The 21,999-nt window shown below is 42.3% G+C and overlaps 1 protein-coding gene across 2 annotated transcripts in view; it reads left to right on the top strand.

The window, feature by feature from the left end:
* FRMD3 (FERM domain containing 3) overlaps positions 1-21,999 on the top strand; it is a 247,360-nt gene that overhangs the window by 122,991 nt on the left and 102,370 nt on the right. For both annotated transcript variants that reach the window (XM_063081143.1, XM_063081142.1), the window contains exons 2-3: positions 1,732-1,836; positions 16,340-16,382. In XM_063081143.1, coding sequence (XP_062937213.1) covers positions 1,732-1,836; positions 16,340-16,382 — 148 coding nt within the window. The remainder of the gene's footprint in view (positions 1-1,731; positions 1,837-16,339; positions 16,383-21,999) is intronic.

The following is a 21,999-nucleotide window of genomic DNA, read 5'->3' as shown; positions in this document are numbered from 1 at the left end:
CTCTTGTGTGTCTTGCGTATATTCCCCCGTAGTAAATTCTGATTCAGAGAGCTTTGTGATCCGGTCATAAAATGATGAACTCACATGTTCTGTTGAGTGAACTGATCATGCAGCAGTTTCTTTAAGATCAATGATGACAGAGCGTGTCTGTGTGTAAAAGGAACTAAATCCATTGGTTTTATTCTGGGCATTGGATTCAGCTGTCATCCGGTGCAGTTTGTCATCTGAGCCTCCTGGGTTCAAAAAATAATTACAGAAAGTTGAAAACAAATTTCATTTTGATGTTTTGTCTCTTTTGAGCTACATCGGATCGTTTCTCTTAGAAAGGAAGTAAAGGCTCAAAGCTCATTCGCAATTACATTCGAAAGTGACTTTAGGGAAATAGAGACTTCCTGTCACAGCATGTGCTGATGAGACCCCGTCCTCCATTCAGTGTGGGGCATTCTGGGCCAGCGAGTGGCTTGTTCGTCAATTTCCAGAGCTGACAGCAGTAGTTTTTAATGAAAAGATCATTGTGTAACATAGACCAAAGTGATCTTCCAAAATTCTTTTTAGTGGGTTGTAACAGTGACTCACTTAATGTCTCCAATTCCTTCATTTATTTTTATACGTCACATTCCATCCCTAAAATTTTCCATGGGCCTGTCAGCGACTTTGATTGAAGCAGAAATTATTCGTCTTATCAGATATCCTGATGAGTGCTTGGAAGGGTCTTTGCTATTAAGAGAGTTTTGTTGTAATGGTATTTATCTTAATCAGACTTGGCTGATATGTCTTTTACTCATTAAAATTTTAAATGGGAAAACAGTCTAACCAACTTAGAGATCAGTGAGTCCAACCACCTCATTTTGCCAAAGTGGAAACAGCTGGAGGTTTACCCAAGGTCACATGAGCCTGTCTTTGGATCCTAGGCCTGGGCTCCCCTGAGTCTCCCACCGTACCTTTTTCTGTGTTGATTTATGGATATGATCAGTGGCTTTGAGGCCCGAGGAGGCACTTTTGCCCTGCGAGCCATGGTGCCCTGATCCATTCACTGCACGGCCACATCACCTGGCCCTGTCTCTGATGAGCTGCAGTAGACTCACATGTGCCCTGGGGAGTCACAGTGGCTCAGTCTGAGCCCAGATTTGCAGCCACTTGGCCTGTCTCGAATTCTGCCTTGCTCTGTGCAAGTTGTTGACTTTGGGCAATCATTGAATCCCTTTGCGCCTCAGTTTCCTCAAATATAAAATGAGGATCTTTCTCATAGAATCATTATGAGGACTGAGTGAATACGTACAAAGCTGTTAGAACAAGCAGTAAAGGGCACTGTGTCACATGAGGGTTTGCAAACTATGGGTCTCCACAAAGTATTGAGTTGTGAAATCAGTATTCTGAGTCATTAATAGCACTAGAAGAATTCAACAACATGTATTAGAATAAAATAGAACATATTGGAGCACATTGTATCCGTGCAGGGTATTGTTGGGTGTCCCTTTGTCTCCTGATTTGATGTTCTTTTGGTTTCGTGTGTGTGTGTGTGTGTGTATGTGTGTGCGCGTGTGTCTGTGTGTCTGTGTGATGGTCCACAACATACAATGTATTTCTCACTGAGGTTGTGGTTAAAAGAGTTTGGAAGCCCCTCCTCCAGGGACTGGAGGGAGGGAATCCAGTTTTTAAATGCAGACCCATCGAGGTGATGTGAGTGCACCAGGTGACGCTGGCTGAAACTTCCATGTGCTTCCTTTGCAGAGGGAGACGAAAGGGCAGTTTCTCATCGACCACATCTGTAACTACTACAGCCTGCTGGAGAAGGACTACTTTGGCATTCGCTATGTGGACGCAGAGAAGCAACGGGTAAGAGCTGACCTCCATCCAGAGCCGTTTCCGGGGAGTGACCCAGACTGAGTGCTGTGGGAAAGCCCTTGTGATGGCCTGTTCTCAAGCATTACAGGCCACGAGGGTGTGTGAGCGGAAGGCCCTGGCTCTGTCCCCCCTGGACCGGGTGCAGCAGGAGGAGGGAAGAGTTACCTCAGGCCTTTCCGGAAAGCTGCTCCCTCCTGGTTAGAACAGAGAATGTTCCCGTGCCCTTTGAACCTGGGGTCTGCAAAGCTCTTCAAACAGTGGTTACATAAAATCTCATTACAGGGAAAAACCCCTCACTCCTCACTGTAAACAGCTATGGGTAGAGAGGAGAATGGGGGAGTGGCTGCTTAATGGGACTGGGGTTTTCTTGTGGGGTGATGTAAATGCTTGGAACTTGGTATGGGGGGTGGTTGCACAGCACTGTGAATACGGAAACTGCTGCTGAATTGTACACTTTAACATGGTTAATTTTATGTTATATGAATTTCGCCTCAATTTAAGAGAAAGCTTTTGACAGATGAAGGGTTGAGTCAGCTCAGAAGCTGCTCCTTGAGCACCACCAAATTTGACAGCCCCATTGTATTCCTGCTCCTGGACACACCTGCCCATTCTGGTGTCTGCTGGTGGGTAAGAGAGGATGGGAAGTGTTGCCTTTCGAGCCGGTGTACCAGCCCAATGTGTTCAGGCATGGCGTGTGCTGGACTCACAGTGTGTGTGCCCCTCACATCCCAAAGACCCCCGGGAGTCTCCATCCCAGTTCCCGGGGTGCCCATTCTGGCAGCCCTGCTGTGGGTTCCAGTTATGGGTCCGGAGGCCCTGTACCCACTCTGGTCTCTGCTTCTTACAAGCAGGGCAGTGTGTGAAGGAGTCACCTGGGGGTAGCCAGGTGGGGGGAGGATAGGACCCCTCTGCCTTCTTTAATTTGCTCCCCTCTTCACCAGTGTCCCTGGTCTTCTTGTCTCCTTGTCTCTCCCCACACTACTACCTGGCCCTTAGTTTAGTATTTACCGACCCAATACTGTGAGGAAAGGTTCATAGAGTGTAATTTTGTAATGGAGGAGGAGGTTTCAGCAGTAGATTAGATTTTCTTCTGAACGTAGAGAATCTTACTCAGCTCCTGGAGTCCTGTGGGACCCAAGCTCATATGAAGGGATACAATGCAGTAGCTCAGAGGAAGGAGGGTGAGTTTCCTACAGCACTTGCTGTAACCCTTTCAGGGGCCGAGCGTTTACCTGAGTGAGAGGAAGGTGGGGGACGGTGGTGAGGATGTAGGGCGGGCATGACATCAGGGATGGGATCTGTGTGGCATTTACTACTGAGCAGCAGTGCTTCCCAGACCTGGCCCTGCGATTAAGTCACCTTAGATGTTTGCTGAAAGTGCTTAGGGTGCGCCCTACTCTAGGCCTCCTAAATCAGAATCCCTGGGGCTAGGGCCAGGAACGTGTATTTTAACACATTCCTAATCTAATTTTGCTGTGGCCAACCCAGCGTTGGTCTGGGAACATGGCGTAGACATTCATAGACATAACTTCTTGTGGCCATGAAGATATTACACTTGTATGGAGAAGGAAATAGGTTCAAAGGGGTTGTTACTTCAGTATTTGAGTTTAGGATTATGGTTCAGAGTCCCTGTGAGTCAAATGGACCCTGTAGGCTCTGTTAGTCATCAAAGTATCCCCTCGTTACCATGGTATTTTTCATTACAAAGGGAAAAACAATAACTTTATAGTGGAAAAACCTGGCAGGCACCACTTTAACCAAGAGATCAAGGTTAACATCATCCGTTAAAAGATACATCAGCATCGTGTACCTCCTGATGTGGCACTGAGAAGGGCACATCACCTCTGTGGGATTCTCCCCGCACTGCGTGACCTCAGTGACAATCTTGAGAAAACATCAGACAAACCCAAAGTGAGAGACAGTCCAAGGTAACCTACCAGTATTCTTCAGAAGTGTTAGGTCATGAAAGACGAGGAAAGACTGGGCAGCGTCCACGGGTTGGAGAGACACATCAGCTGAAGGCAGTGTGGACTCCTGGATGACAGTCTGGAGCGGAGGAAGGTGGAGTGGTGGGAAAACTGGGTAAACTCCAGATTAACTCTGTTGTTTAGTTACTACTATTCTGCTACTACTGGTTTCCTGTTTGGTAATTGCATTGGGGCTGTACAAGATGCTAACCTTAGGGGAGGGTGAGTGAAGGTTATATGTTACTATTCTTGCAACTTTCTTTTACATCTATAATTTTTTTAAGTTAAAAAAAGGATAGCCTTTAGGTTTATGTGCTTTATTGTTCTTTATATTTTGACCGGTTTAGCTTTTTTTTTTAAGTTCTCAATTTCTTTTATTTATTTATTTATTGAAACATAATTGATTATACATACCTGTGGTTTAGCTTAATTTTTAACTTCCAGACTTGGGTAATAGATTGGAGGGAAAAAATGGGGGCCATCCTCCAAACCATCTTATATGATGGAGCCGCTAAATCCCTTAGAGGAGTGCCTGAATACCTGAATACTTCTGCTTTTTCTCTGCATCCTACAGCTGTCATAACCTTCTGATTTTGAGGATACAGTGTGAGTGTAGTTCCCGCATGGGTTGCAGAGTAGATGCTGCACAAAACTGTGTGGACTTTGGACTCAGAAAGATGTGAATTAAAAATCCCGTGTCTGCTGGTGAGTACGCTGTGTGATCTTGACCAAGTTATTTAGCTGTCTGGTTGGTATGAGAATTAGAGATAAGGTATAGAAATGCTTAACACGTGGTATACATTGAGTCCGTTTGTATGAGTTGTTTTTACTATTAATTGTTATTATTATTAGTCTTATAATTATCATGCACTGGCTAAGTTCAGGCAAGACAGTTGCATGAGGAAATACAGCCATGATTGATTGGCACCTCTAAAACTTAGAAATGTGTATAATAACTTCTTTTAAAGGTGGGGGGCGCTATTATGATCTTTGGAGAGAGAAGGCAGAAAGTGAGTCTTGGATAATTAGAAAAATGGGCTCAAAGGCACACAGATGTGCTGGTTTGGAAGTTTTAAGTATAGATTAATTGACCAATATTGTTTTTTGTTTGTTGGTTGGTTTTTACCAGTTCCTGTACTTTCCCCCCCCTCAATGACAAATAAAGCCAGTGAATTATTTGTTTTTTCTCTTTCTTTCTGATTCTGGTGTCTGGCAAGTACAGGGATCGAACCCTGAACCTTGGTGTTATTAGCACCACTCTCTATCTGACTGAGCTAACCGTCCAGCTCTAAATTATTTGGATAGGAAGTTAATCGACAGAGAAAACCAAGTAAGTTAGAGAAGCGATAGTGGAACTTACCTTTGCTGTGAGGGCTGGTGGTTTGCCTACAACTTTTCACAACTAGATTTACGGTTAAGCCATTGTGGAATATTAAATATTTAGCACTGTCATATTTGGAACACCATATGTTTGACAAGATGTCTCATGCCCCGTATGCTCTGCAAGTGGTGAGAACTGAATCAGTAAATGATGACTGTCTTTTGCTATTTTAATGGCAAGGGCCCAGAATTTCCATTATTGTTATTTTTTAACTTGATGTAAGGAGGGATAGATGGAATACTGGTCAGTAAAAATCCCCTGAGTTTCTACCACATTCCTCCTCTGAGGAACTCATATGCTCTTAGTTGCCTGAGATCAGGAAGAAGATGGGTGATGTTCTCCCCATGCTACAGAGAGAGAAAGCTGGACAGTGAGTTCAGAAGTTTTAGAAGAAATAATTCTAGAAGAAGAAGGTAGTACTTGGCTTACATTAAGATTTTTTTCTTTTCTTAAATCCAGAATATTCTTTCTACTATTTCTGTTAAGGAATTTTGGTAGCTTCCCTTTAGAAAGGTGAAGTTTTGAAATAATTAACTGGGTCTAACAATTCTAGTTTCTGTGACTATGGTTTGAGATGTCCCTTGTCCTGGATTTCCCTCTTGTTCTTCCACCTTTTCCGTTTTCTCAAACCTAGCTAAGGAAGTCACCCCCAGTGCTTTAGAGCCAAGGAAGTGTCCCAGCCCGAGCTCAGACTTGGTGCAGGTGGTCGGTTTACAGTCAGGAGGGAGATTGTCCTCAGTGCGATTGGTTTGAATTTCCCTGTTTCTAAGCATCTTTTTAAACCCATTTACATCAGTGTTGTTTGCTTTTCCAACATAACGATGATTTTGACTCAGCCCCAAAGACAAGGGATTCACCTTGGAGATGCACACCTGTGGGGTACACTTCCCAAGGGCCCTGTGGTAGGGCATTGTGTGCCATTGTGTCCACTGGACACCAGAGTTTTAACTATGCTTCCTGCTGGGAGGATGAACTGGAAGATCATGGATGAGAGGATTTGCTGAACCTGAGCCCTCTCCCCCTATTTGATTATAACCCTGAGGTTTTTATGTTGGTATCCAGAAAGAACTAGTGAGCCTGTCAGTAAGTTTCATTAAAAATGGGGAAAGACCTTGTCTATGTTAGAGCAATTTGTTTTTCCTAGAGGCACCTTGGGGAGGACATGAAATGGACTAAAAGCAGCCCCGTGATTCGAAGTTTCAGTCTGGGGATGGTGCCAGGAAGCCAGACAGCACGATGTCCCACCAGCTGCTCCTGCTTTGAAGGGCTGCTTCCTGCTCCTCGGAATAATTGCTTCACAGCTGCTTGTAACTAGGATTGAGAGCAGTACCTGAGATTTAGGGCAGCCCTGTGTTGGGGAGAAGGGCTGCTCTCCTGCCTCAAGTCACTGGTCGTGGATTTGTCTGCTTAATGAATCCTCTTTTGTTTTTAGTATCAAGAGGCATTAAAAACCAAGACTTCTTGGGTGTCTTATGGAGCAGGGCATGTACCCGTAACTTGGCTTTGTGGGAAAGAACCTTGGGCTCTCAAGTTACAAGGAAAACAGCACTATCATAACAGCTTTAAAACTGGCTATCTTTCCTAGTGTTCACTTGTGGCCCAAGGTATGAACACTGACAGGTTTGGGGAAATTGTGATGCCTTGAGTAGAAAGCAGAACCTGGTGTTTAACTATTGCTCCTACTTGACTCTGCCTACATGTGATGTGCTCTCCTGGGAAGGGAGAGGAGTGCCTGGTAAAAGGTTGCAATCTAGACATCACTTAGTAAACTGGGATGTCATATTTTAGTGGGGGGAGGGGCAAACACATGAACTGGTTATCTTGTTTTAACCAGAACACAGGCACAAGAATAAGTGGGGCTGGGAAAATTCCATTTTATCCCTGTTCGAGTCAAGAAAAATCAGGAGGAATCCAAGGTAGGAAGTTTGTCCCCTCTTGATGGTAGGAACAGCCTGGGCAGGAATCACTTAGGGAGATAAGGTTTAAGAGGAATCATTAGAAAGAGAAGCACTTGCTGGAGGCTTCCAGTAAGCAAGATCAGAGCTATTAAGACCAGCAGGTTGGGAAGTTTCAAAATAGCTTTAAAGACAAATTTTAAGTCAAGCTGGGAAGAAGACTAGGGTGCAACAATGTATAACTCAGAGAAATAAAGACAGTATAAGTTAGGACATGACAACTTGAAGTCAGCTTTTGTTTCTTTTTCATTTAGGCTCCAGCAGATTTCTTTCAAAGGTCAGTTGTCATTGTGTGTTACATGCACAGAGGGTGACAGTGAGGAGCTAGTGTTCTAATTATCTAGTGCTGTGTAACAAGCCTCCCCAAAACATACTGGCATAAACCAACACAATTTTATTATATCGTAGGACTCTGTGGGGCAGGAATTTGAGCAGGGCTCAGCTGGGTGATTCTTCTGCTCCATGTCATGTTGACTGTGGTCACTTGGTGATGTTCCATTGGTGGCTGGTTTGGTCAGGAGGTTCCAAGACATCTTCACTCATATGCCTGTTACCTTGATGGGGTGGCTGGCAGGTGAGGCTCAGGGCATGTAGTTTCAGGGCCTCTCCAGGTGGCCTGTCCAGCAGGATGTTTAGACTTCTTACAAATGGCCATTCAGGGATTCAAGCAAGAGTGGAGCTACTTACTAAATAAATTGTACAGAAAGAGGAAGTGGCGATAAGTTTTGAACATGTTGAATTTGGATGCCTGAGAGATGTGGAGGTGGAGATGTTCAGTGTATAGCTGAAAATATGGGCTGAAGCTCAACGAAGAGGTGTAGGCCACAGATGAATACTTTGGAGCCCATGAGGTCTTTCTTACATCAAAGCCCTGGAAATAGATTGCAGAGATGAGGGAGAGAGAGTATTGAATGAGAGGAGAATCTGAAAGCTAAGGAACATCCATATTTTAAAGGGTGGTCCAGAAGGAGAAACCAGCAAAGGAGACTGACAGGGAATGGACAGAGCAGAAAGAAAAGAATGAGAAGAGGGAGACATTCTGGAAGCAAGGATAGAGACAGACTTAATAAGAGGGAATTGTCTGTAGTTTCAAGCATCAAGGAGGAGGTGGGATTGGAGGGCGTTACTGCACAGATGCTAAGAACCGTTAGCATCTAACACCAGGAAGACTGGGTCAGATCCCGTCCCTGCCACTTGCTGGTGGTATGTGAGCAGATTCCTTATGTCTCTATACCTCAATTTCCTCATCTGTAAAATGGGGATACTAATAGTATATATGCTATATGGTTATTGTTTAAATGAATTAATCATAGTGACAATTTACATAACTGATCATTTTACTGTTTCCTGCTTTAAAGAGTTTGAAAAGGTCTGTGGGTTTGGCAACTAGGTGATCTTTGACCTTAGAATAGTTTAGTGATAACATTATTAAATTTATATGATATGGTAGCAAATGTTACACAGTGATAAATTCCATTTAGCAATCTTGAAGGAATCCAGTAATGTTTTTACAACCTGTTGCATTTTCAGACTATGATTTTTTTTTCTTTAAATGTACATTAAGAATTTATTGGATGTAGAGTAGGTGTTAGCATGTAAGGGTCAGTATGGCCCTCCTTCTGTTTTTGTAAATAAAGTTTTATTGGAAAACAGCCACTTTATTTGCATATAGTCAGTGGCTGCTTTCATGCTCTATATTATTCTGTTTCTGTTGCTTATAATGGAATACCCGAAACTGGGTAATTTATAAAGAAATAAAATTTATTTCTTACAGTTTTGGAGGCTGAGAAGTCCAGTGTCCAGGGAACAACATCTGGTGAGGGTCTTCCTTTTGGTGGTGACTCTCTACAGCAATACAGGGTATCACATGGCAAGAGAGTTAACCTTCTCACTTGCCCTCCTTTTAAAGCCATCAGAATCACTCTCATTAATCCATGAATTGATCAGATCCACTCAGGAGGGCCATCTTTAAAATACAATCACCTCTTAAAGGCCCCACCTTTCAAATGCCATAATTCGGTTTCCCACCCTCTTAACACTGTTAAAATGGGGGTCAAGTTTCCAATACATAAACTTTTAGGGGACACATTTTACCCATAACATGCTCCAATGGCAGAGTTGAGTAGAGAGACCATAGGGACACAAAACTTAAAATATTTACTATCTGGTCCTCTACAAAAAAAAAAAAAAATGCCAACTCCTGGTAGAGAACATTGAGGTTTTGAAGGGGGTAGAGATTGCTGAATGGATAATGGAGGCTGGTACTTTCTTAGACTTCCTGTCTCCTCCTCTGTTTTGTACAGTGTCTCTTCTTCCACCTCTTACTTGTGTTTTGCCATCCCTGAAATCCTAGGATATAAAAGCAGTTGTGGCTGAAGGAGTTTACACTACACTGAAGCAGTGAAGGTTTTCCTACATAGGGTGATGTCCAAATGGGCAATAATTTTTCAGTGTTCCTGATCTACAGATTTGTTGTTATTGTTGTTGCTGTTGTGTCAAGGAGTTTATTGAAACTGGAGTAGAAACCATTGTTACTAATAGCTAAATAGCTAGTGGCCAGCTATAGCCTTACAATCCAGAGCACTGTCAAGATTGTATTCATTAAGATGACATACTTTTTCCCCTGCAGAGGCCAAAGGGCCTGGAAATGGTATAAGTTGGCTTCATAATGCAGAGACTGAGTTACTCTGTGGCTTTGTCCAGGTAGATGTGAGAATCAGGCCATCATTTCAGTGCCATGATAGGAATTGGTAAGGTTTGGGATCTGGTTACTACTTAGAGGAGAAACAATCTCCTGTTTGGGGAGGTGCATTTATTCTTTTATAAAGCCCCATGGGTTATTTATTTAATACATTTCTCTGGGCTACAAATTACTCTTCTTTGGGACAACAAGTGTTTTAAGAAAGATAATAGAAAGGTGTGTAATTTATTCTGTAATCATAGGCTGAATCACTTTGAATAGAAGCCAAACATTTGAAGATAACTTATATTGTTTACTTTTGGAAGCATTTTTTGTTTGTTTGTTTGTTTCAGTAGCTACCAAATCAAAACTCAATCTATTTAGTCACAAATCACCACCTCACACCCACCTTCTTTTTCCCTAAACAAGCTAAATTGAGAATGTATGAAGGATACGCAGCATTTCTATGATGGGGTAGAGAAAAATGATGCCCTAGGGGGAAGTGCAGCTGGGCCTAGCAAAACTGAAAAGAAAGAAATATTTGTTGTCAATGTCCTCATCCTTCAGGTTCATAGAATGAGGACTGAAAGAGCTGAAGGAATCTTAGGGTTCTCGAATCTGCCTCCACCCCCTTCACCAAGATCACAGATAGGGAAATGAGGACAGAGGAGCTTTAGGAATCTCTCTGCTTTGCATTTCCTTCATGCAGCTTCCACCTGCTCATCTTTTCCTTCAAGCTGCTCTCAACGAAAATAAATCTTTTCTTAGAAAAGGCTTGAAATGTGGTCAGGCTACACTGCAAATACTGAAAACTCTCTTAAATTGGGACCTCTCACAGGGGCCTTGCAGGTTACCAGGGTTTAAGCTTAAGGCAAAAGGAATAAACTCCCAAGGGAGGGATTTTAAACATCGTGGGTTTTGGTGTGGAGTTAAGGAGGCTGTCTTAGTTCAGGTTCCCGGAAGCAGACCTTGAGATAAAAATTCTGGTGTAGGTGATTTATTAGGAAGGGTCCCCAGGAAAAGACCTGTAGGGGAGTGGAGGATTGGGACAGGCAAGGGAAGGCGGCCAAGGGAGTGGGTGATGTTGGGCAAAGTCGTGCAGAGGGTAACTTGGACCTCATTCCATAGGGGAGCTGTGGAATCAGTGGAGCTCATATCTTAGAGTTGTCCTGGTCAAGGGGCGAGGGAGCAGAGATGTTTACAGTCAGCCATTACTTAAGAGCTACCCTATGAAAGGTGGGGTGGGGTAGGGAGGTTCATTCTCTACTCTGCAATGGATTCCCATAACTCTAGGGCAACCTTCCTAGAAAGAGTCAGGATGCTGAGACTTGACAGTATCTGCTGCAGACGCCTTCCTGGTGCCTTCAAATCATGCTAAGAGATGCGTCCTCCAGTTCATCTTACTCCCTTAATTCATTTTGTAGAATCGAGATGGGGTCTCAGCTTCCTTAGCCTTTGGAATTTTTATTCTGAATGAGAGTTGAGAAAACAAAGGTTTCAGCTACAGTCAACTGGCCACAAATTCAGATACTTTGTTGCCAGACTTTCCTTTCTGCCTGTCTTAGGGAATATCAGTTTCCAGTAAGGAAACAAACTTAAAAAAAAAAAAAAGCATATATTCCAAGTAGTGATTGAAAGGAAAATAGCAATACAATAAATGTTTAAGCCTTATAGCTACTTACCAGGCATACCGCTTCATGGTTGTTATTTTTTTTTTTTTTTTTTTTTTTTTTAAATATTACTACTGCCGTTTTATTTATTTTTATTTATTTATTTTTTCCGTGACCGGCACTCAGCCAGTGAGTGCACTGGTCAGTCTTACAGAGGATCCGAACCCGCGGCGGGAGCGTCGCCGCGCTCCCAGCGCAGCACTCTACCAAGTGCGCCACGGGCTCGGCCCCATGGTTGTTATTTTTTCACATGAGTGTAATCCATCTGTATATCTAGGAGTAGCAGGAGTTATTGGTGTAATGCAGACTCAACTTCACTGGCCAACTCTGTACGGCAGCAATACCAGCTATTAGCCCCTTGCCATGCTTTTCATTCCCTTCTTCTCTCCCCTCCATCTCCTCATTCTTCCAATTAGGGTTACAAGTTGGCCAATGAAGTTGAGCAGAAGGGAAAGTGAGGTGAGGAGTAGGGGAGGAAGAAGATGACAGACATGGGCTCACAAGAGCTGCCACTGCACCAGCTGAAGAGTCTCTCTCTGTTTATCCAGACTTCGCTATGTGCCAAGCTCTGTTCTAAGGGCTTCTGCATGAATTAACCCATTTGAACTTCATGGTGTTGATGTAAGTGAGGAAACTGAGGAACTTGCTCAAAGTCACTCAGTGTTGGTTGGAATTTGAATCCAGGCCTGCAATCTCCTGGGTCTGACTATGATGTCCACCCTCATGCTTACCTGGTTTTGGTATCTGCCTGTCATGTATGAAATTCTTCTTGAGTCTAAAGTACATGAAATCCACCTTCATCCTTTCTTTTTTCTTTTTTCTTTTTTTTTTAAAATTGATTTTAATTATTCATGTAATGTACCAACCGGGACATGTAAAAAGGTTAAAGTTAAAACATCACATATGAAGCATTGCAGAAAATATTGAATTCATGGTTTCCTTTGACCAACACCCCTAAATTCCTGTCTCCCATCCTCATTATCCACTCCTACTGGTATCATTTTAGTGTGTATCATATCAGATCTTTAAAAATGCATTTAGTTGCTTATATACTTGTATCTGTTGTTCAAATATATAGTAAAGTTTTGTAATTTTTATTGAAAAAAAGAAAACATATTAATTCCATGATATCGTAATTCAAAGGTTTCCAAAGGATTTATGGCTGTCCTAATATCTTAGGAATTATTTCATGGTGTCTGTAGGCTAAGAGGCTATCTAACAGTTCCATCTAATAAGAGTTAGATCCAAACAATGTAGTATTTATGTCCTAACAGCTTAGTAGCTATTCAAAACATTATATACATAAATTGCAAGAAAACCAGTATTTCCAGTCCATTCTTAAATAACCACAATTACTTAATAATGGGAGGTGTGCATATGTTGGATGCCCCTGGGATCACATCGACACTGCCATTCCCACTGCCCATTCCACACCTGTTTTTGTGTGTTACTTGCTTTTTATCACAGCAACTGCTAGAAGCTCAGCTTTGCAAGAAATAAGACATCAAGAGGAATATAGCGTGATGTAATGTTGGAATGGTGAACTCCCTTGAGCTCATAGCTCACATGGTGTCTGTCCGAAGATGTCTAGCATGGCTGCATTTCCCTGGGGTGCCTCAGTGCACAGTTTGGAAACTAATTGCAGCCATAGTTATAAATTTTGCAGTTCACTTTTTTCCATCATAATGTGCCTTAGAGATCTGTTCATATTGCACATAAATATCTATCTCAGATGAAACATTGCTGCAGAATTATCCAGAATATGTGTACACCACAGTTTATTTACCCATTTTCCTGATGATTGCCATTCAAGCTATTTCTAATATTTTGTAGTTTTATATAATATTGCAGTTAAAGTCCTTGTTCCATGGCTCTTTGTTTACAAGGGTGAATTGGAGATTAAAGGAACTGCTGGGCCATGGGCCATTCAGGTTATTTTTGTGTTTCTTTTAATATATACTAACAAACTGAGCTTGGTCCTTGTTTTAGTCCGTTTTGTGCTGCTATAACAGAAATACCGGAGACTGGGTAATTTATAAAGGAAAGAGGTTTATTTGGCTTACGATTCTGGGACAGCCGCATCTGGGGTGGGCCTCAGACTGCTTCTACTCATGGTGGAAAGTGGCAGGCAGCCGGCGGGTACAAGCAGATCACATGGTGAGAGGAAGCAAGAGAGAGAGAAGGTGCCATGGTTTTTTAAAGTAACGAGCTCTTGCGGGAACTAATGGAGCGAGAACTCACTCATTGATCCCCCTCCCCCAGGGAGAACATTAATCCATTCATGAGGGATCCGCCCCCATGACTCAATCAGTTTCCAACACTGCCACATTGGAGATCAAATTTCCACATGAGTTTTGGAAGGGATGACACATCCAAACTCCATCAGTCCTCTCTGGAGAAATGATTTTCTTTAATTCCTCGAAACATGATTATTGCTGGCTTATTTTTCTTATGCCCCTTGACTGTCCTACTGGGGAAGAATAGCTGTCCTGGTGAAGTGTGTAGTGATCCCACTGCAGCAGCAGGTAACTGAGAAACACGGCCTGAAAGACAAGGGCAGGCTGTGACTAGTCCAAGGGAGAAGGATGGTAAGAACTGATCAGAACTGAAGGTGTATTTCTTAGGACAACAAGGAGGCCAGGTCATTTAGAGTAAACAATTTATTTAGAACACAGATGGCAAATACCTTGGAGGCCTCAAGTGTTCCCTGCCACTCCATGTAGGCATAGCCAATCTACAGTGGCACGGCAGGCATAGCCAATCCATCCCAGCTCTCATTCTCTCAGAGCCTCCTCCCAGTCTTGGAACCCTCCTGCCAGCCTGGTGTAGGCACACAAAACGAAACTGACTGGTCATCCCTGGAGTCAGAGAGAAGTTGGAAAGGTTGAGGTCAGGCAGAGAAGAGTGAGGGGTTTCAAAGGATGCCAGGTGAGGAGAATTCAGAAAACACATTTATATTTCAGACTTTATTGGCAGAATGACTGGCGATTCTCCTACCACAGCGCTAGGTATTGATCTTTGTCTGCTGTTATTTGTTTTCTTTATTTAATTCTAATTATCCTGTTTACTTATTTCTAGAAAAGTAATTTAATCACCAGGATCCCCTTTTATTATTCTCCTCTATGAAGCCTGTACATTGAAAGATGTATCCACAATTAAGCTGTGCTTATTAAGTAACAACAAAAGCATCAGCAAACAAGCCATTATTGTTTTTTCATGTACCAGGCACTGGGTAAGTGTCTTAAACTTGTTAACTTTTTACTAACTTTTAAATCTTCACAATAGCCCAATGAGATGGATAGTATTACTCTTCCCATCTTATAGTCATAGAAACTGAGACACAGAGTTTAAACATCCTGCACAAGGTTACATAGCTAGTAAGTGGTATAATCAATTAGTTTTCCACTGTTCAATATGACTTCTGATTAGGAGGTAATGAGGGTTCCCAAAATGAATTGATACAGTTTTGGACAGAAGCAAAGAAACTTGCTGTTTTAGCTTGTCTGGGCAACCGGGTTGGGGGTAAATGTGTGGTTTTTTGTTAGACTTTCCATAATCTTGAAACAGTTAAAAGACTCCCATTATTGTTTTTGAAGACTGCAGAGATCTGACACCTTAGATTGGAAACTACTGATCTCAATTTTTCAGTCCCTGAGAAAATAGGGAGTGTTCATTGAGGAGAATAATGCATTTCAGAACAAATCGATCAGTCAGGAGGCCACATAGCCAAGGGGTTAAGAGCCCACACGCCAGAATCCCACTGCATGGCTGGCTTCACCATTTATTAGCTAGGTGACCTCAGGCAAGTTGTTTAGCATCCTGAGTCCCAGATTTGTCATTCATTAAGAGGAGTGGTGGGGAGGACTGAGTAAGATAGCACAGGGAGACTCTTGAATGGCACCCGGCACTTAATGAGCACTCAATGGATGCTAGTCTCATTGAATGTCATGGTTATGTGTGACATCAAAGAGCAGGGACAGAACAGAACCCGAGGCTTACTGGAACCCAGAGGAGGTAGAGCGAGGTGTGAGAGCTCAGCATCAAGCGGGCTGCCCCATGCCTCCTGGGGGATACCCAGTGGCACCCCCTCTTGCCATCTTTATAACCGCAGGTGTATAAAAGGACTCTTCCTGACATTCTCTGAGCAGTGTCAGGGGCATCATGGTTAGTGAGCTCAAAAGCTGCCTGACTCTCAGCACGTTGAAGTGACCTTTGTACACGTTGCGGAGAGAACTGGCCACTGTGACCAGCATGGTGTCTGCTTCAGATGCCTGTCAGTGATTCTGAGCTCTCCGGGTCTTTGGCTTCTTTGTTTTGTGATGGGGCTGATTTTTCTTCCTGATATTTAAAATCACTTGTTCCTCCTTACACAAGGAAGACTTGCCCCTGGGTGTGATGAAGCTCATGCTACTGGGCCGGCTGGGAGGCAAAGTGGATGCTGATGCTGCCTTGGACTGTGACTCTTTGAGGTCATGGGTGTCAAATGCCATCTGTTGTCTGTAGCCATCTGTGGTTTTCCCAGAGTAGTGGAGCTCAAAGACTCAGCCCGGGGGTAGCCAGAGCTAGTAGAACATCCCCTTTACGTGCATATTCTCTCCTTGTCCTCTTCTAGCAACTGTATGACTCAAATATTACTCAGCAAGTGTTACCACTCTGAGTTTATGCCCTTGTCTGGGTTATTTTCATTGCTGACTTGTTTAGTTGGTCTTCAGAGGGTGGAACGCTGAGGAATACCTATGGGAACTGAGGCTGTACTTTGGAATTCCTTAGGTTATTAAGTATGCATTGTATGGTCCAGCAATTTGACCCACAATCTCTGGTTTCTTTTTTTTTCTCCCCAGCACTGGCTTGAACCTAACAAGGCTGTCATCAAGCAAATGAAATGTAAGTGTCAATCGGTGGCTTTACTTTTGCTATGAAATATCTAAAGACAGATTCTGTTTCCTGACAAAGTTTCTCCTGCCGGGGAAGGATGGGTGGAGTTGGAGACGCATGGGTGAGTGGGAGCTGTGGGTTTGCTCCCTGCTTTTCTCCGCTCTTGGTGCGCCCTGCAGTCACTTTTCCTGTTGTCTCCTGTGCCTCTTTCCCTCCCCACCATTTTACCCTCATATTTCATATTTGAATGGGGGCTATGGAATTGGAAGGCTAAATGTCCCTTAAATATAACCACCAAGTACCTGGCTCCTTTTGACTGTGAGTGTTACTAGTAAATGGTTTGGGGTATGTGGGGGGGGGCATTTATAGTCTTGAGGGGGATGGGAGAAGCAGGTGTGTTTGGAAACCAAAATCTTACTGATAACTTTACTTAAGATCGTATTATTCTTTTCCATCCCTCAAGCTCCCAAGAATAAAGTAAAGATTTTGGGGGGGAAGTAATTGTCTGAAAGCTCTGATGTTCTGAATTTTTAAACTAATGAGCTCTTGGAGAAGTCAGCTTGGATCACAATGTCTCCCTAGAATACCTGGCCGTCCACCTGGGGCATTGTGAGGAGGGTGTTGACTGACAGTCCTTGGTGACAAGAGGTTTTGTCTGGGTCCCTCATGCCAGGCTGTAGCCAACTAGCTTTTACTATGGTTTGGAGGAGGTCTTTGGAAATGCACCTCAGAAATTCACTGCCTCCCCCTCAACCCATTTATTCCTCCATGTCAACTTTCCCAGGGCTCTGAAAAGTAGGCGATGAATCAGTTTCTCATCAATGGTCAGGTTAGCACACATTGTGTCACTTGTCATCATTCAAGATATTCTTTCCTTTCTCAAATATGAAGAAATTGTCCTGGGCAGAATTTTTAGGGGGGAAAAGAAACTGGACATGGATTACAAACTGGCAATCAACACATCTGTTCCTTGACTTTCTCTTTTTTCCCTCCCTCCCTCTGTCCCTTTTCTTTCCTCCGCCTCCCTCTCCCATCATGGCTAGTGCAGGAAAGATGTGTTGAGATGAAATCGGGAACAGCAGTGAGTGTGGAAGCCCAAGGAGGACAGGCTGTTGGGGTGAGGCTGGAGTGGAGCCGGGGCGAGGCTGGAGTGGAGCTGGGGCGAGGCTGGAATAGAGTCTGGGCAAACATCCAAGTAACAATAGGATAGAAGTTCCAGGAAGCTCCAAATCGTGTGATATGCAAGATAATGCGCATGAATGGACATGCCTGAGAAAAAATAGCTGCTGCCTAGCTTTTGTTCCTTAATGGCCAAATGTTGACATTTTTGTTTATATATTTAAAGATATTTAGACTATTTTCCAGTAACTGTATTTATATTGAATAGTCTTTGACTTGGGTTTATAAATGTCATGCAATGTTTTCCTTTTTTCCTTACGCTATAAATTTTTGAAATATACATTTATATTTAAAAGTATTTTAACACTTAATAGAAAAAAATTTTAATTTCTGAGAAATTTAAAACGTGAGGAATTTACTACTTACAATCTTTGTATCTATGATAAAGCAAATTTGAACAATCAGCTGAAAATGTATAATGTTTTATAAAAATGGTTGAATGATGGGCATTTGACAACTGGTCAGTTACCGTCTAATGACAAATAGAATGTGAATCTGGAAGAAAGAATTGCGTAAAATACAATTTCCACACCAGACAGAGTGACTCTGCTTCTAGGAACTGGCACGGGTCTTACCCGTCACCTGGTTCCCTGTTGTATTGCTAAGGACATTAGTGAACAAAAAATTAAGTAATTTTCTCAAGACACTAACCTAGTTTTATTGTTGATGATGATGTCTTTCAATATCAAGAATTTCTGTGTTCTTATACATATGTCCTGGAAATATTAACTTTACTGTAAAGTAGAAAAAATTTAAAACTAGGGCTTATGTATTGTTAACCCAGAAGAACCGAGTCAAGCCCCTGGGACTCATCCATGAATTTGTCAAAGGACGAGGTTGAGAGCCCCAGGCCGCCCCGTGCTGGGATTATGGGAGCCTCTTACACTTCTGCTGTCTCTTGGTAGAAAATGACTCCATGTTTCCTCAGAGGAACTGTTTCCCGCTCTCAGAGGGTGATGGACATGCAGGTTCCTCACTCTGACCCTATTAAGAGCCTCTGACTGTGGGTGTTCCCAGGAATGGCGTTTCCTAGGATTGGCTGAAGATTAGCCATCTTTATGAACAAATCCTGTACAAAGACATTATTCTTTCTTTATAGCTTTAAAAATATCCTGCTTGTGGTTTTTCAAGCAGTTCAGAGAGGTTTAAAATGAGCACCACAACCATTTCCTTTCTTCTTATATGTCCAAGCTCACTCCAAAGAGGTTAACACTATTTTGCACATCCTTCCAGGAGCTTTTACGTGTATAAATGACCCCCCAGCATATGTAAGACCTTTTATGAACAGCAGTGAGATCGATCTCTGTATATTGTTCTTCACCTTGCTGTTTTTACTTAATTAATTTTAAAGATTTTTCAATATTAGTAATTGATGATTGGCTTTATTTTAAAAATGGTTTCTGATAGTTAACTGTATGCAGGTATATAATTTATTTATCAGTGGAGATCAAGGTTGTTTTTAGTTTTTGATATTGTAAATTATACTGCAGTAAACATGCTTATATATATTCTTGCATCTTGTGAGAATACATCTCTACTAGAAATTCCTAGAAATGCAATCATTGGATCAAAAGGTATACACACTTTTAATTTTCTTAATGATATATATTCATCCCAGGAGCTTGTAGCAATTTACTCTAACAAATGTTACATGTTTCCCCAAAACCTTGTTGAAAATGGGTGTAGTTATCGTTTACCAAATTGTTTGGTGGTTGAAATTCTCGCGAGTCAAAATAAAATGCTCTATTCTCATCAAAAAGAAAAAAAAATAAAATAGATGTAATTAAACTTACTTTTATGATTTTTATTTTATAAGTGACTTCAAATTTGTGAAAGAAGAGAAACACTTATTTAATTGAAAAACTAATTAATTAGACAGTTACTTAATTTGGCGTATATTTTTTAATTGTGATGCTTCTTAAATCAAAATCTTTCTCTCCTAAACTTAGGAGAGACACTAAATTTTGTTTTTTAAATTAACATATAGTAAAATTGACTTTATTTTGGTGTAGAGTTCTGTGAACTTTAAAACATAATAGATTTTTGTGACCACCACCATAGTCAGGATACAAAACAGTTTCATCACCCTAAAAACCTCTCTCATGTAGTTACTCTTTCCCCACAACCCCTAGCAACCACTGATCTGTTCTAGGTCAGTGTAGTTTTGTCTTTTGAGAATGTCATCTGAGTGGAATTATATGGCATGTAATCCTTGAGACTGGCTTTTTAGATTCAGCCTGGTAACTCTGAGATTCATCCAAGTTGCTGTGTTTACGAATACACAATACAGAAAACCAATGAGACTAGAAGCCGGTCTTTGAAAAGATTGAGAAAATTGATGAACCTCTAATAAGACTGGGGGAAGAAGAAAAAAAAGAAGACACCAATATCAGGAATGAAAGAGGGGATATCACTACAGACCCTGCAGAACAAGTCTGGGCGCATAAATTTGACAGCTTAGATGAAATGAACCAGTTCCTTGAAAACTGCAAATTACCAAAACTCACCCAATATGAAATACATAACTTGAGTAGTTTTATAACTATTAAGGAAATTAGCTTTAAAACCTTCCAGAAAAGAAACCTCTGGCCTTTTTCTGTTGCTGCTGTTGCTGCAGAACCCCTTTCCTCCTCTTTAAGCCTTAACGAGGAGCTTTTCCTGGCATTTCCTCTGCCTGAGCTGACGCCCACTTCCAGTTGTCTCTCAAGTTTTGGCCAGGGGATAGTGGAGGCAAAAACCTGGTGAACTCACCATGGGTCCAGTGGTCCTTTGGATTTTCATCTTCTTTTCCCATCTGCCTGCTACTATTTAGTTTTCAGAGTCCTTTAACAACTGCTGCATGTATTCTGTTCAGATTTGATAGCTACATTCTGAGATAGAGACGGGGTGGGGTGCAATTAGTCCATCCTACCTGAAACTGGAACTTTAAAATCAAACTTGTAATCATTCCTTGTCTAGCAGACAGAAATGCAGGTGGGCTGAATAACCGGGCAGTGTTGAGGGAATATTTTTCTTTTTTCCCTCTGCCATTGCAGGCCCATAGGTACAAATGTGCACTGAGCTGTGGATTGTTTTTTGTTTTGTTTTGTTTTTCAAGAGCACTTGGATAACAGGTTGCCTGCAAACAAGGTGTTAACTGAAGTGGCATGTTTTAAATGCTTGGTTTCAGAGTTCTTTCTTTTCAAGTAGGAATGTTGTACGCAGCATCACAGTGACTCTGCTCACTCAGAGCTTTTAGCCTTGACCCAGAACTGTGGTAGGTGGCCTGGTGTGTGTACACGTGGTGGCACACATCAAGAAGACAGATGTTATGTGTTCTACAGCATCTGTGTCGCTGCACAAATTAGATTAGCATGAAAAGATTTTTAAAAGTTGTCGCTAGGACTCAGACATGCCAAAATGCAACATTATTTCCCCAAATGACTGAATTCAACTTGCTTGTGATCCCCAATTTCTTCAGAGGGCAAAAAGTTTAATTTTGTCGCTTCAGGGTAACTCAGGATCTGCTAGTATAGAATTTGATTTCTTTCATAAAATTAGTCAGTTTATAATTTAAAAGTAATCACTTGAGAGTACCTACTCTATATTGGGGTATTTTCCCATATCAAGAGCTCTACCCCTTTCTCCCCATCTCGGAATGGCCTCATGTGGCAGGAGAAGCGTACACACCATCGTGACGGTGACCGCTCTTGTGTGCAGTCCTCTGAGTCCTCCCTGGCATGTCCCTGTGATTTGGCCTTTGGTTGTCAGCCTCCTTCCCCACTGCATCCTGTCTAGGTGTAACTGGTCCCATCTGGCCTTTGAGGGTTGTGGCCTCAGCATGGGAGTCTCTGGCTCCTGTCCTCCTATGGTCCCCACTCCAGGTCTCTTTCACTCCCTGGCTCTTAGCACTTCTGTATTCACCAGTGGGACAGGCAGAAACCGCTCAGCCGTGGGAAGCTTATGGACACCGTCCAAGTCTTCCTCAGCGTGAATGCACCATGCAGCCATTTCCCCAGTGTCCTCCAGGGTTCCAAACGGAACATGTTCCCTCAACCACTCTGCGATTTCTTGAGTCTTGCCCCTATACCTCAGTCGGTCAGCCAAGCCTAAGGTGTGGAGGGCTGCTGGATTCCTTCTCAGAGATCCAGAAGGCATCTTACACTTGGTTTTTCCTCTCTGGATCTCTCCAAGCTTGCCACCTGCCTTTCCTCCCCACTCCCTACTCACAACTAATAATGGCGTTTCTCCTTGGATACGACATCAATATCCTGAACCAATAGTTTTCTTATATTCAAGTAGTAACTCTATCAAATGTGGTGGGACAGAAGTACTGTTATTTACAATAGCAGTAACAAGTAAAAACGTAAATTTCTTACAAATAAATGTTAAGAAATACGCAAGATTTATATGAAATAAACTATGAAATCTGAAATTCTACTGTGGATTTACTGTAAAGTAGATAAAG

Source organism: Cynocephalus volans, chromosome 16, assembly GCF_027409185.1.
Source record: "Cynocephalus volans isolate mCynVol1 chromosome 16, mCynVol1.pri, whole genome shotgun sequence".
Classification (NCBI taxonomy): Eukaryota; Metazoa; Chordata; class Mammalia; order Dermoptera; family Cynocephalidae; genus Cynocephalus; species Cynocephalus volans.
This window is presented reverse-complemented; position numbering and strand designations above follow the sequence as displayed.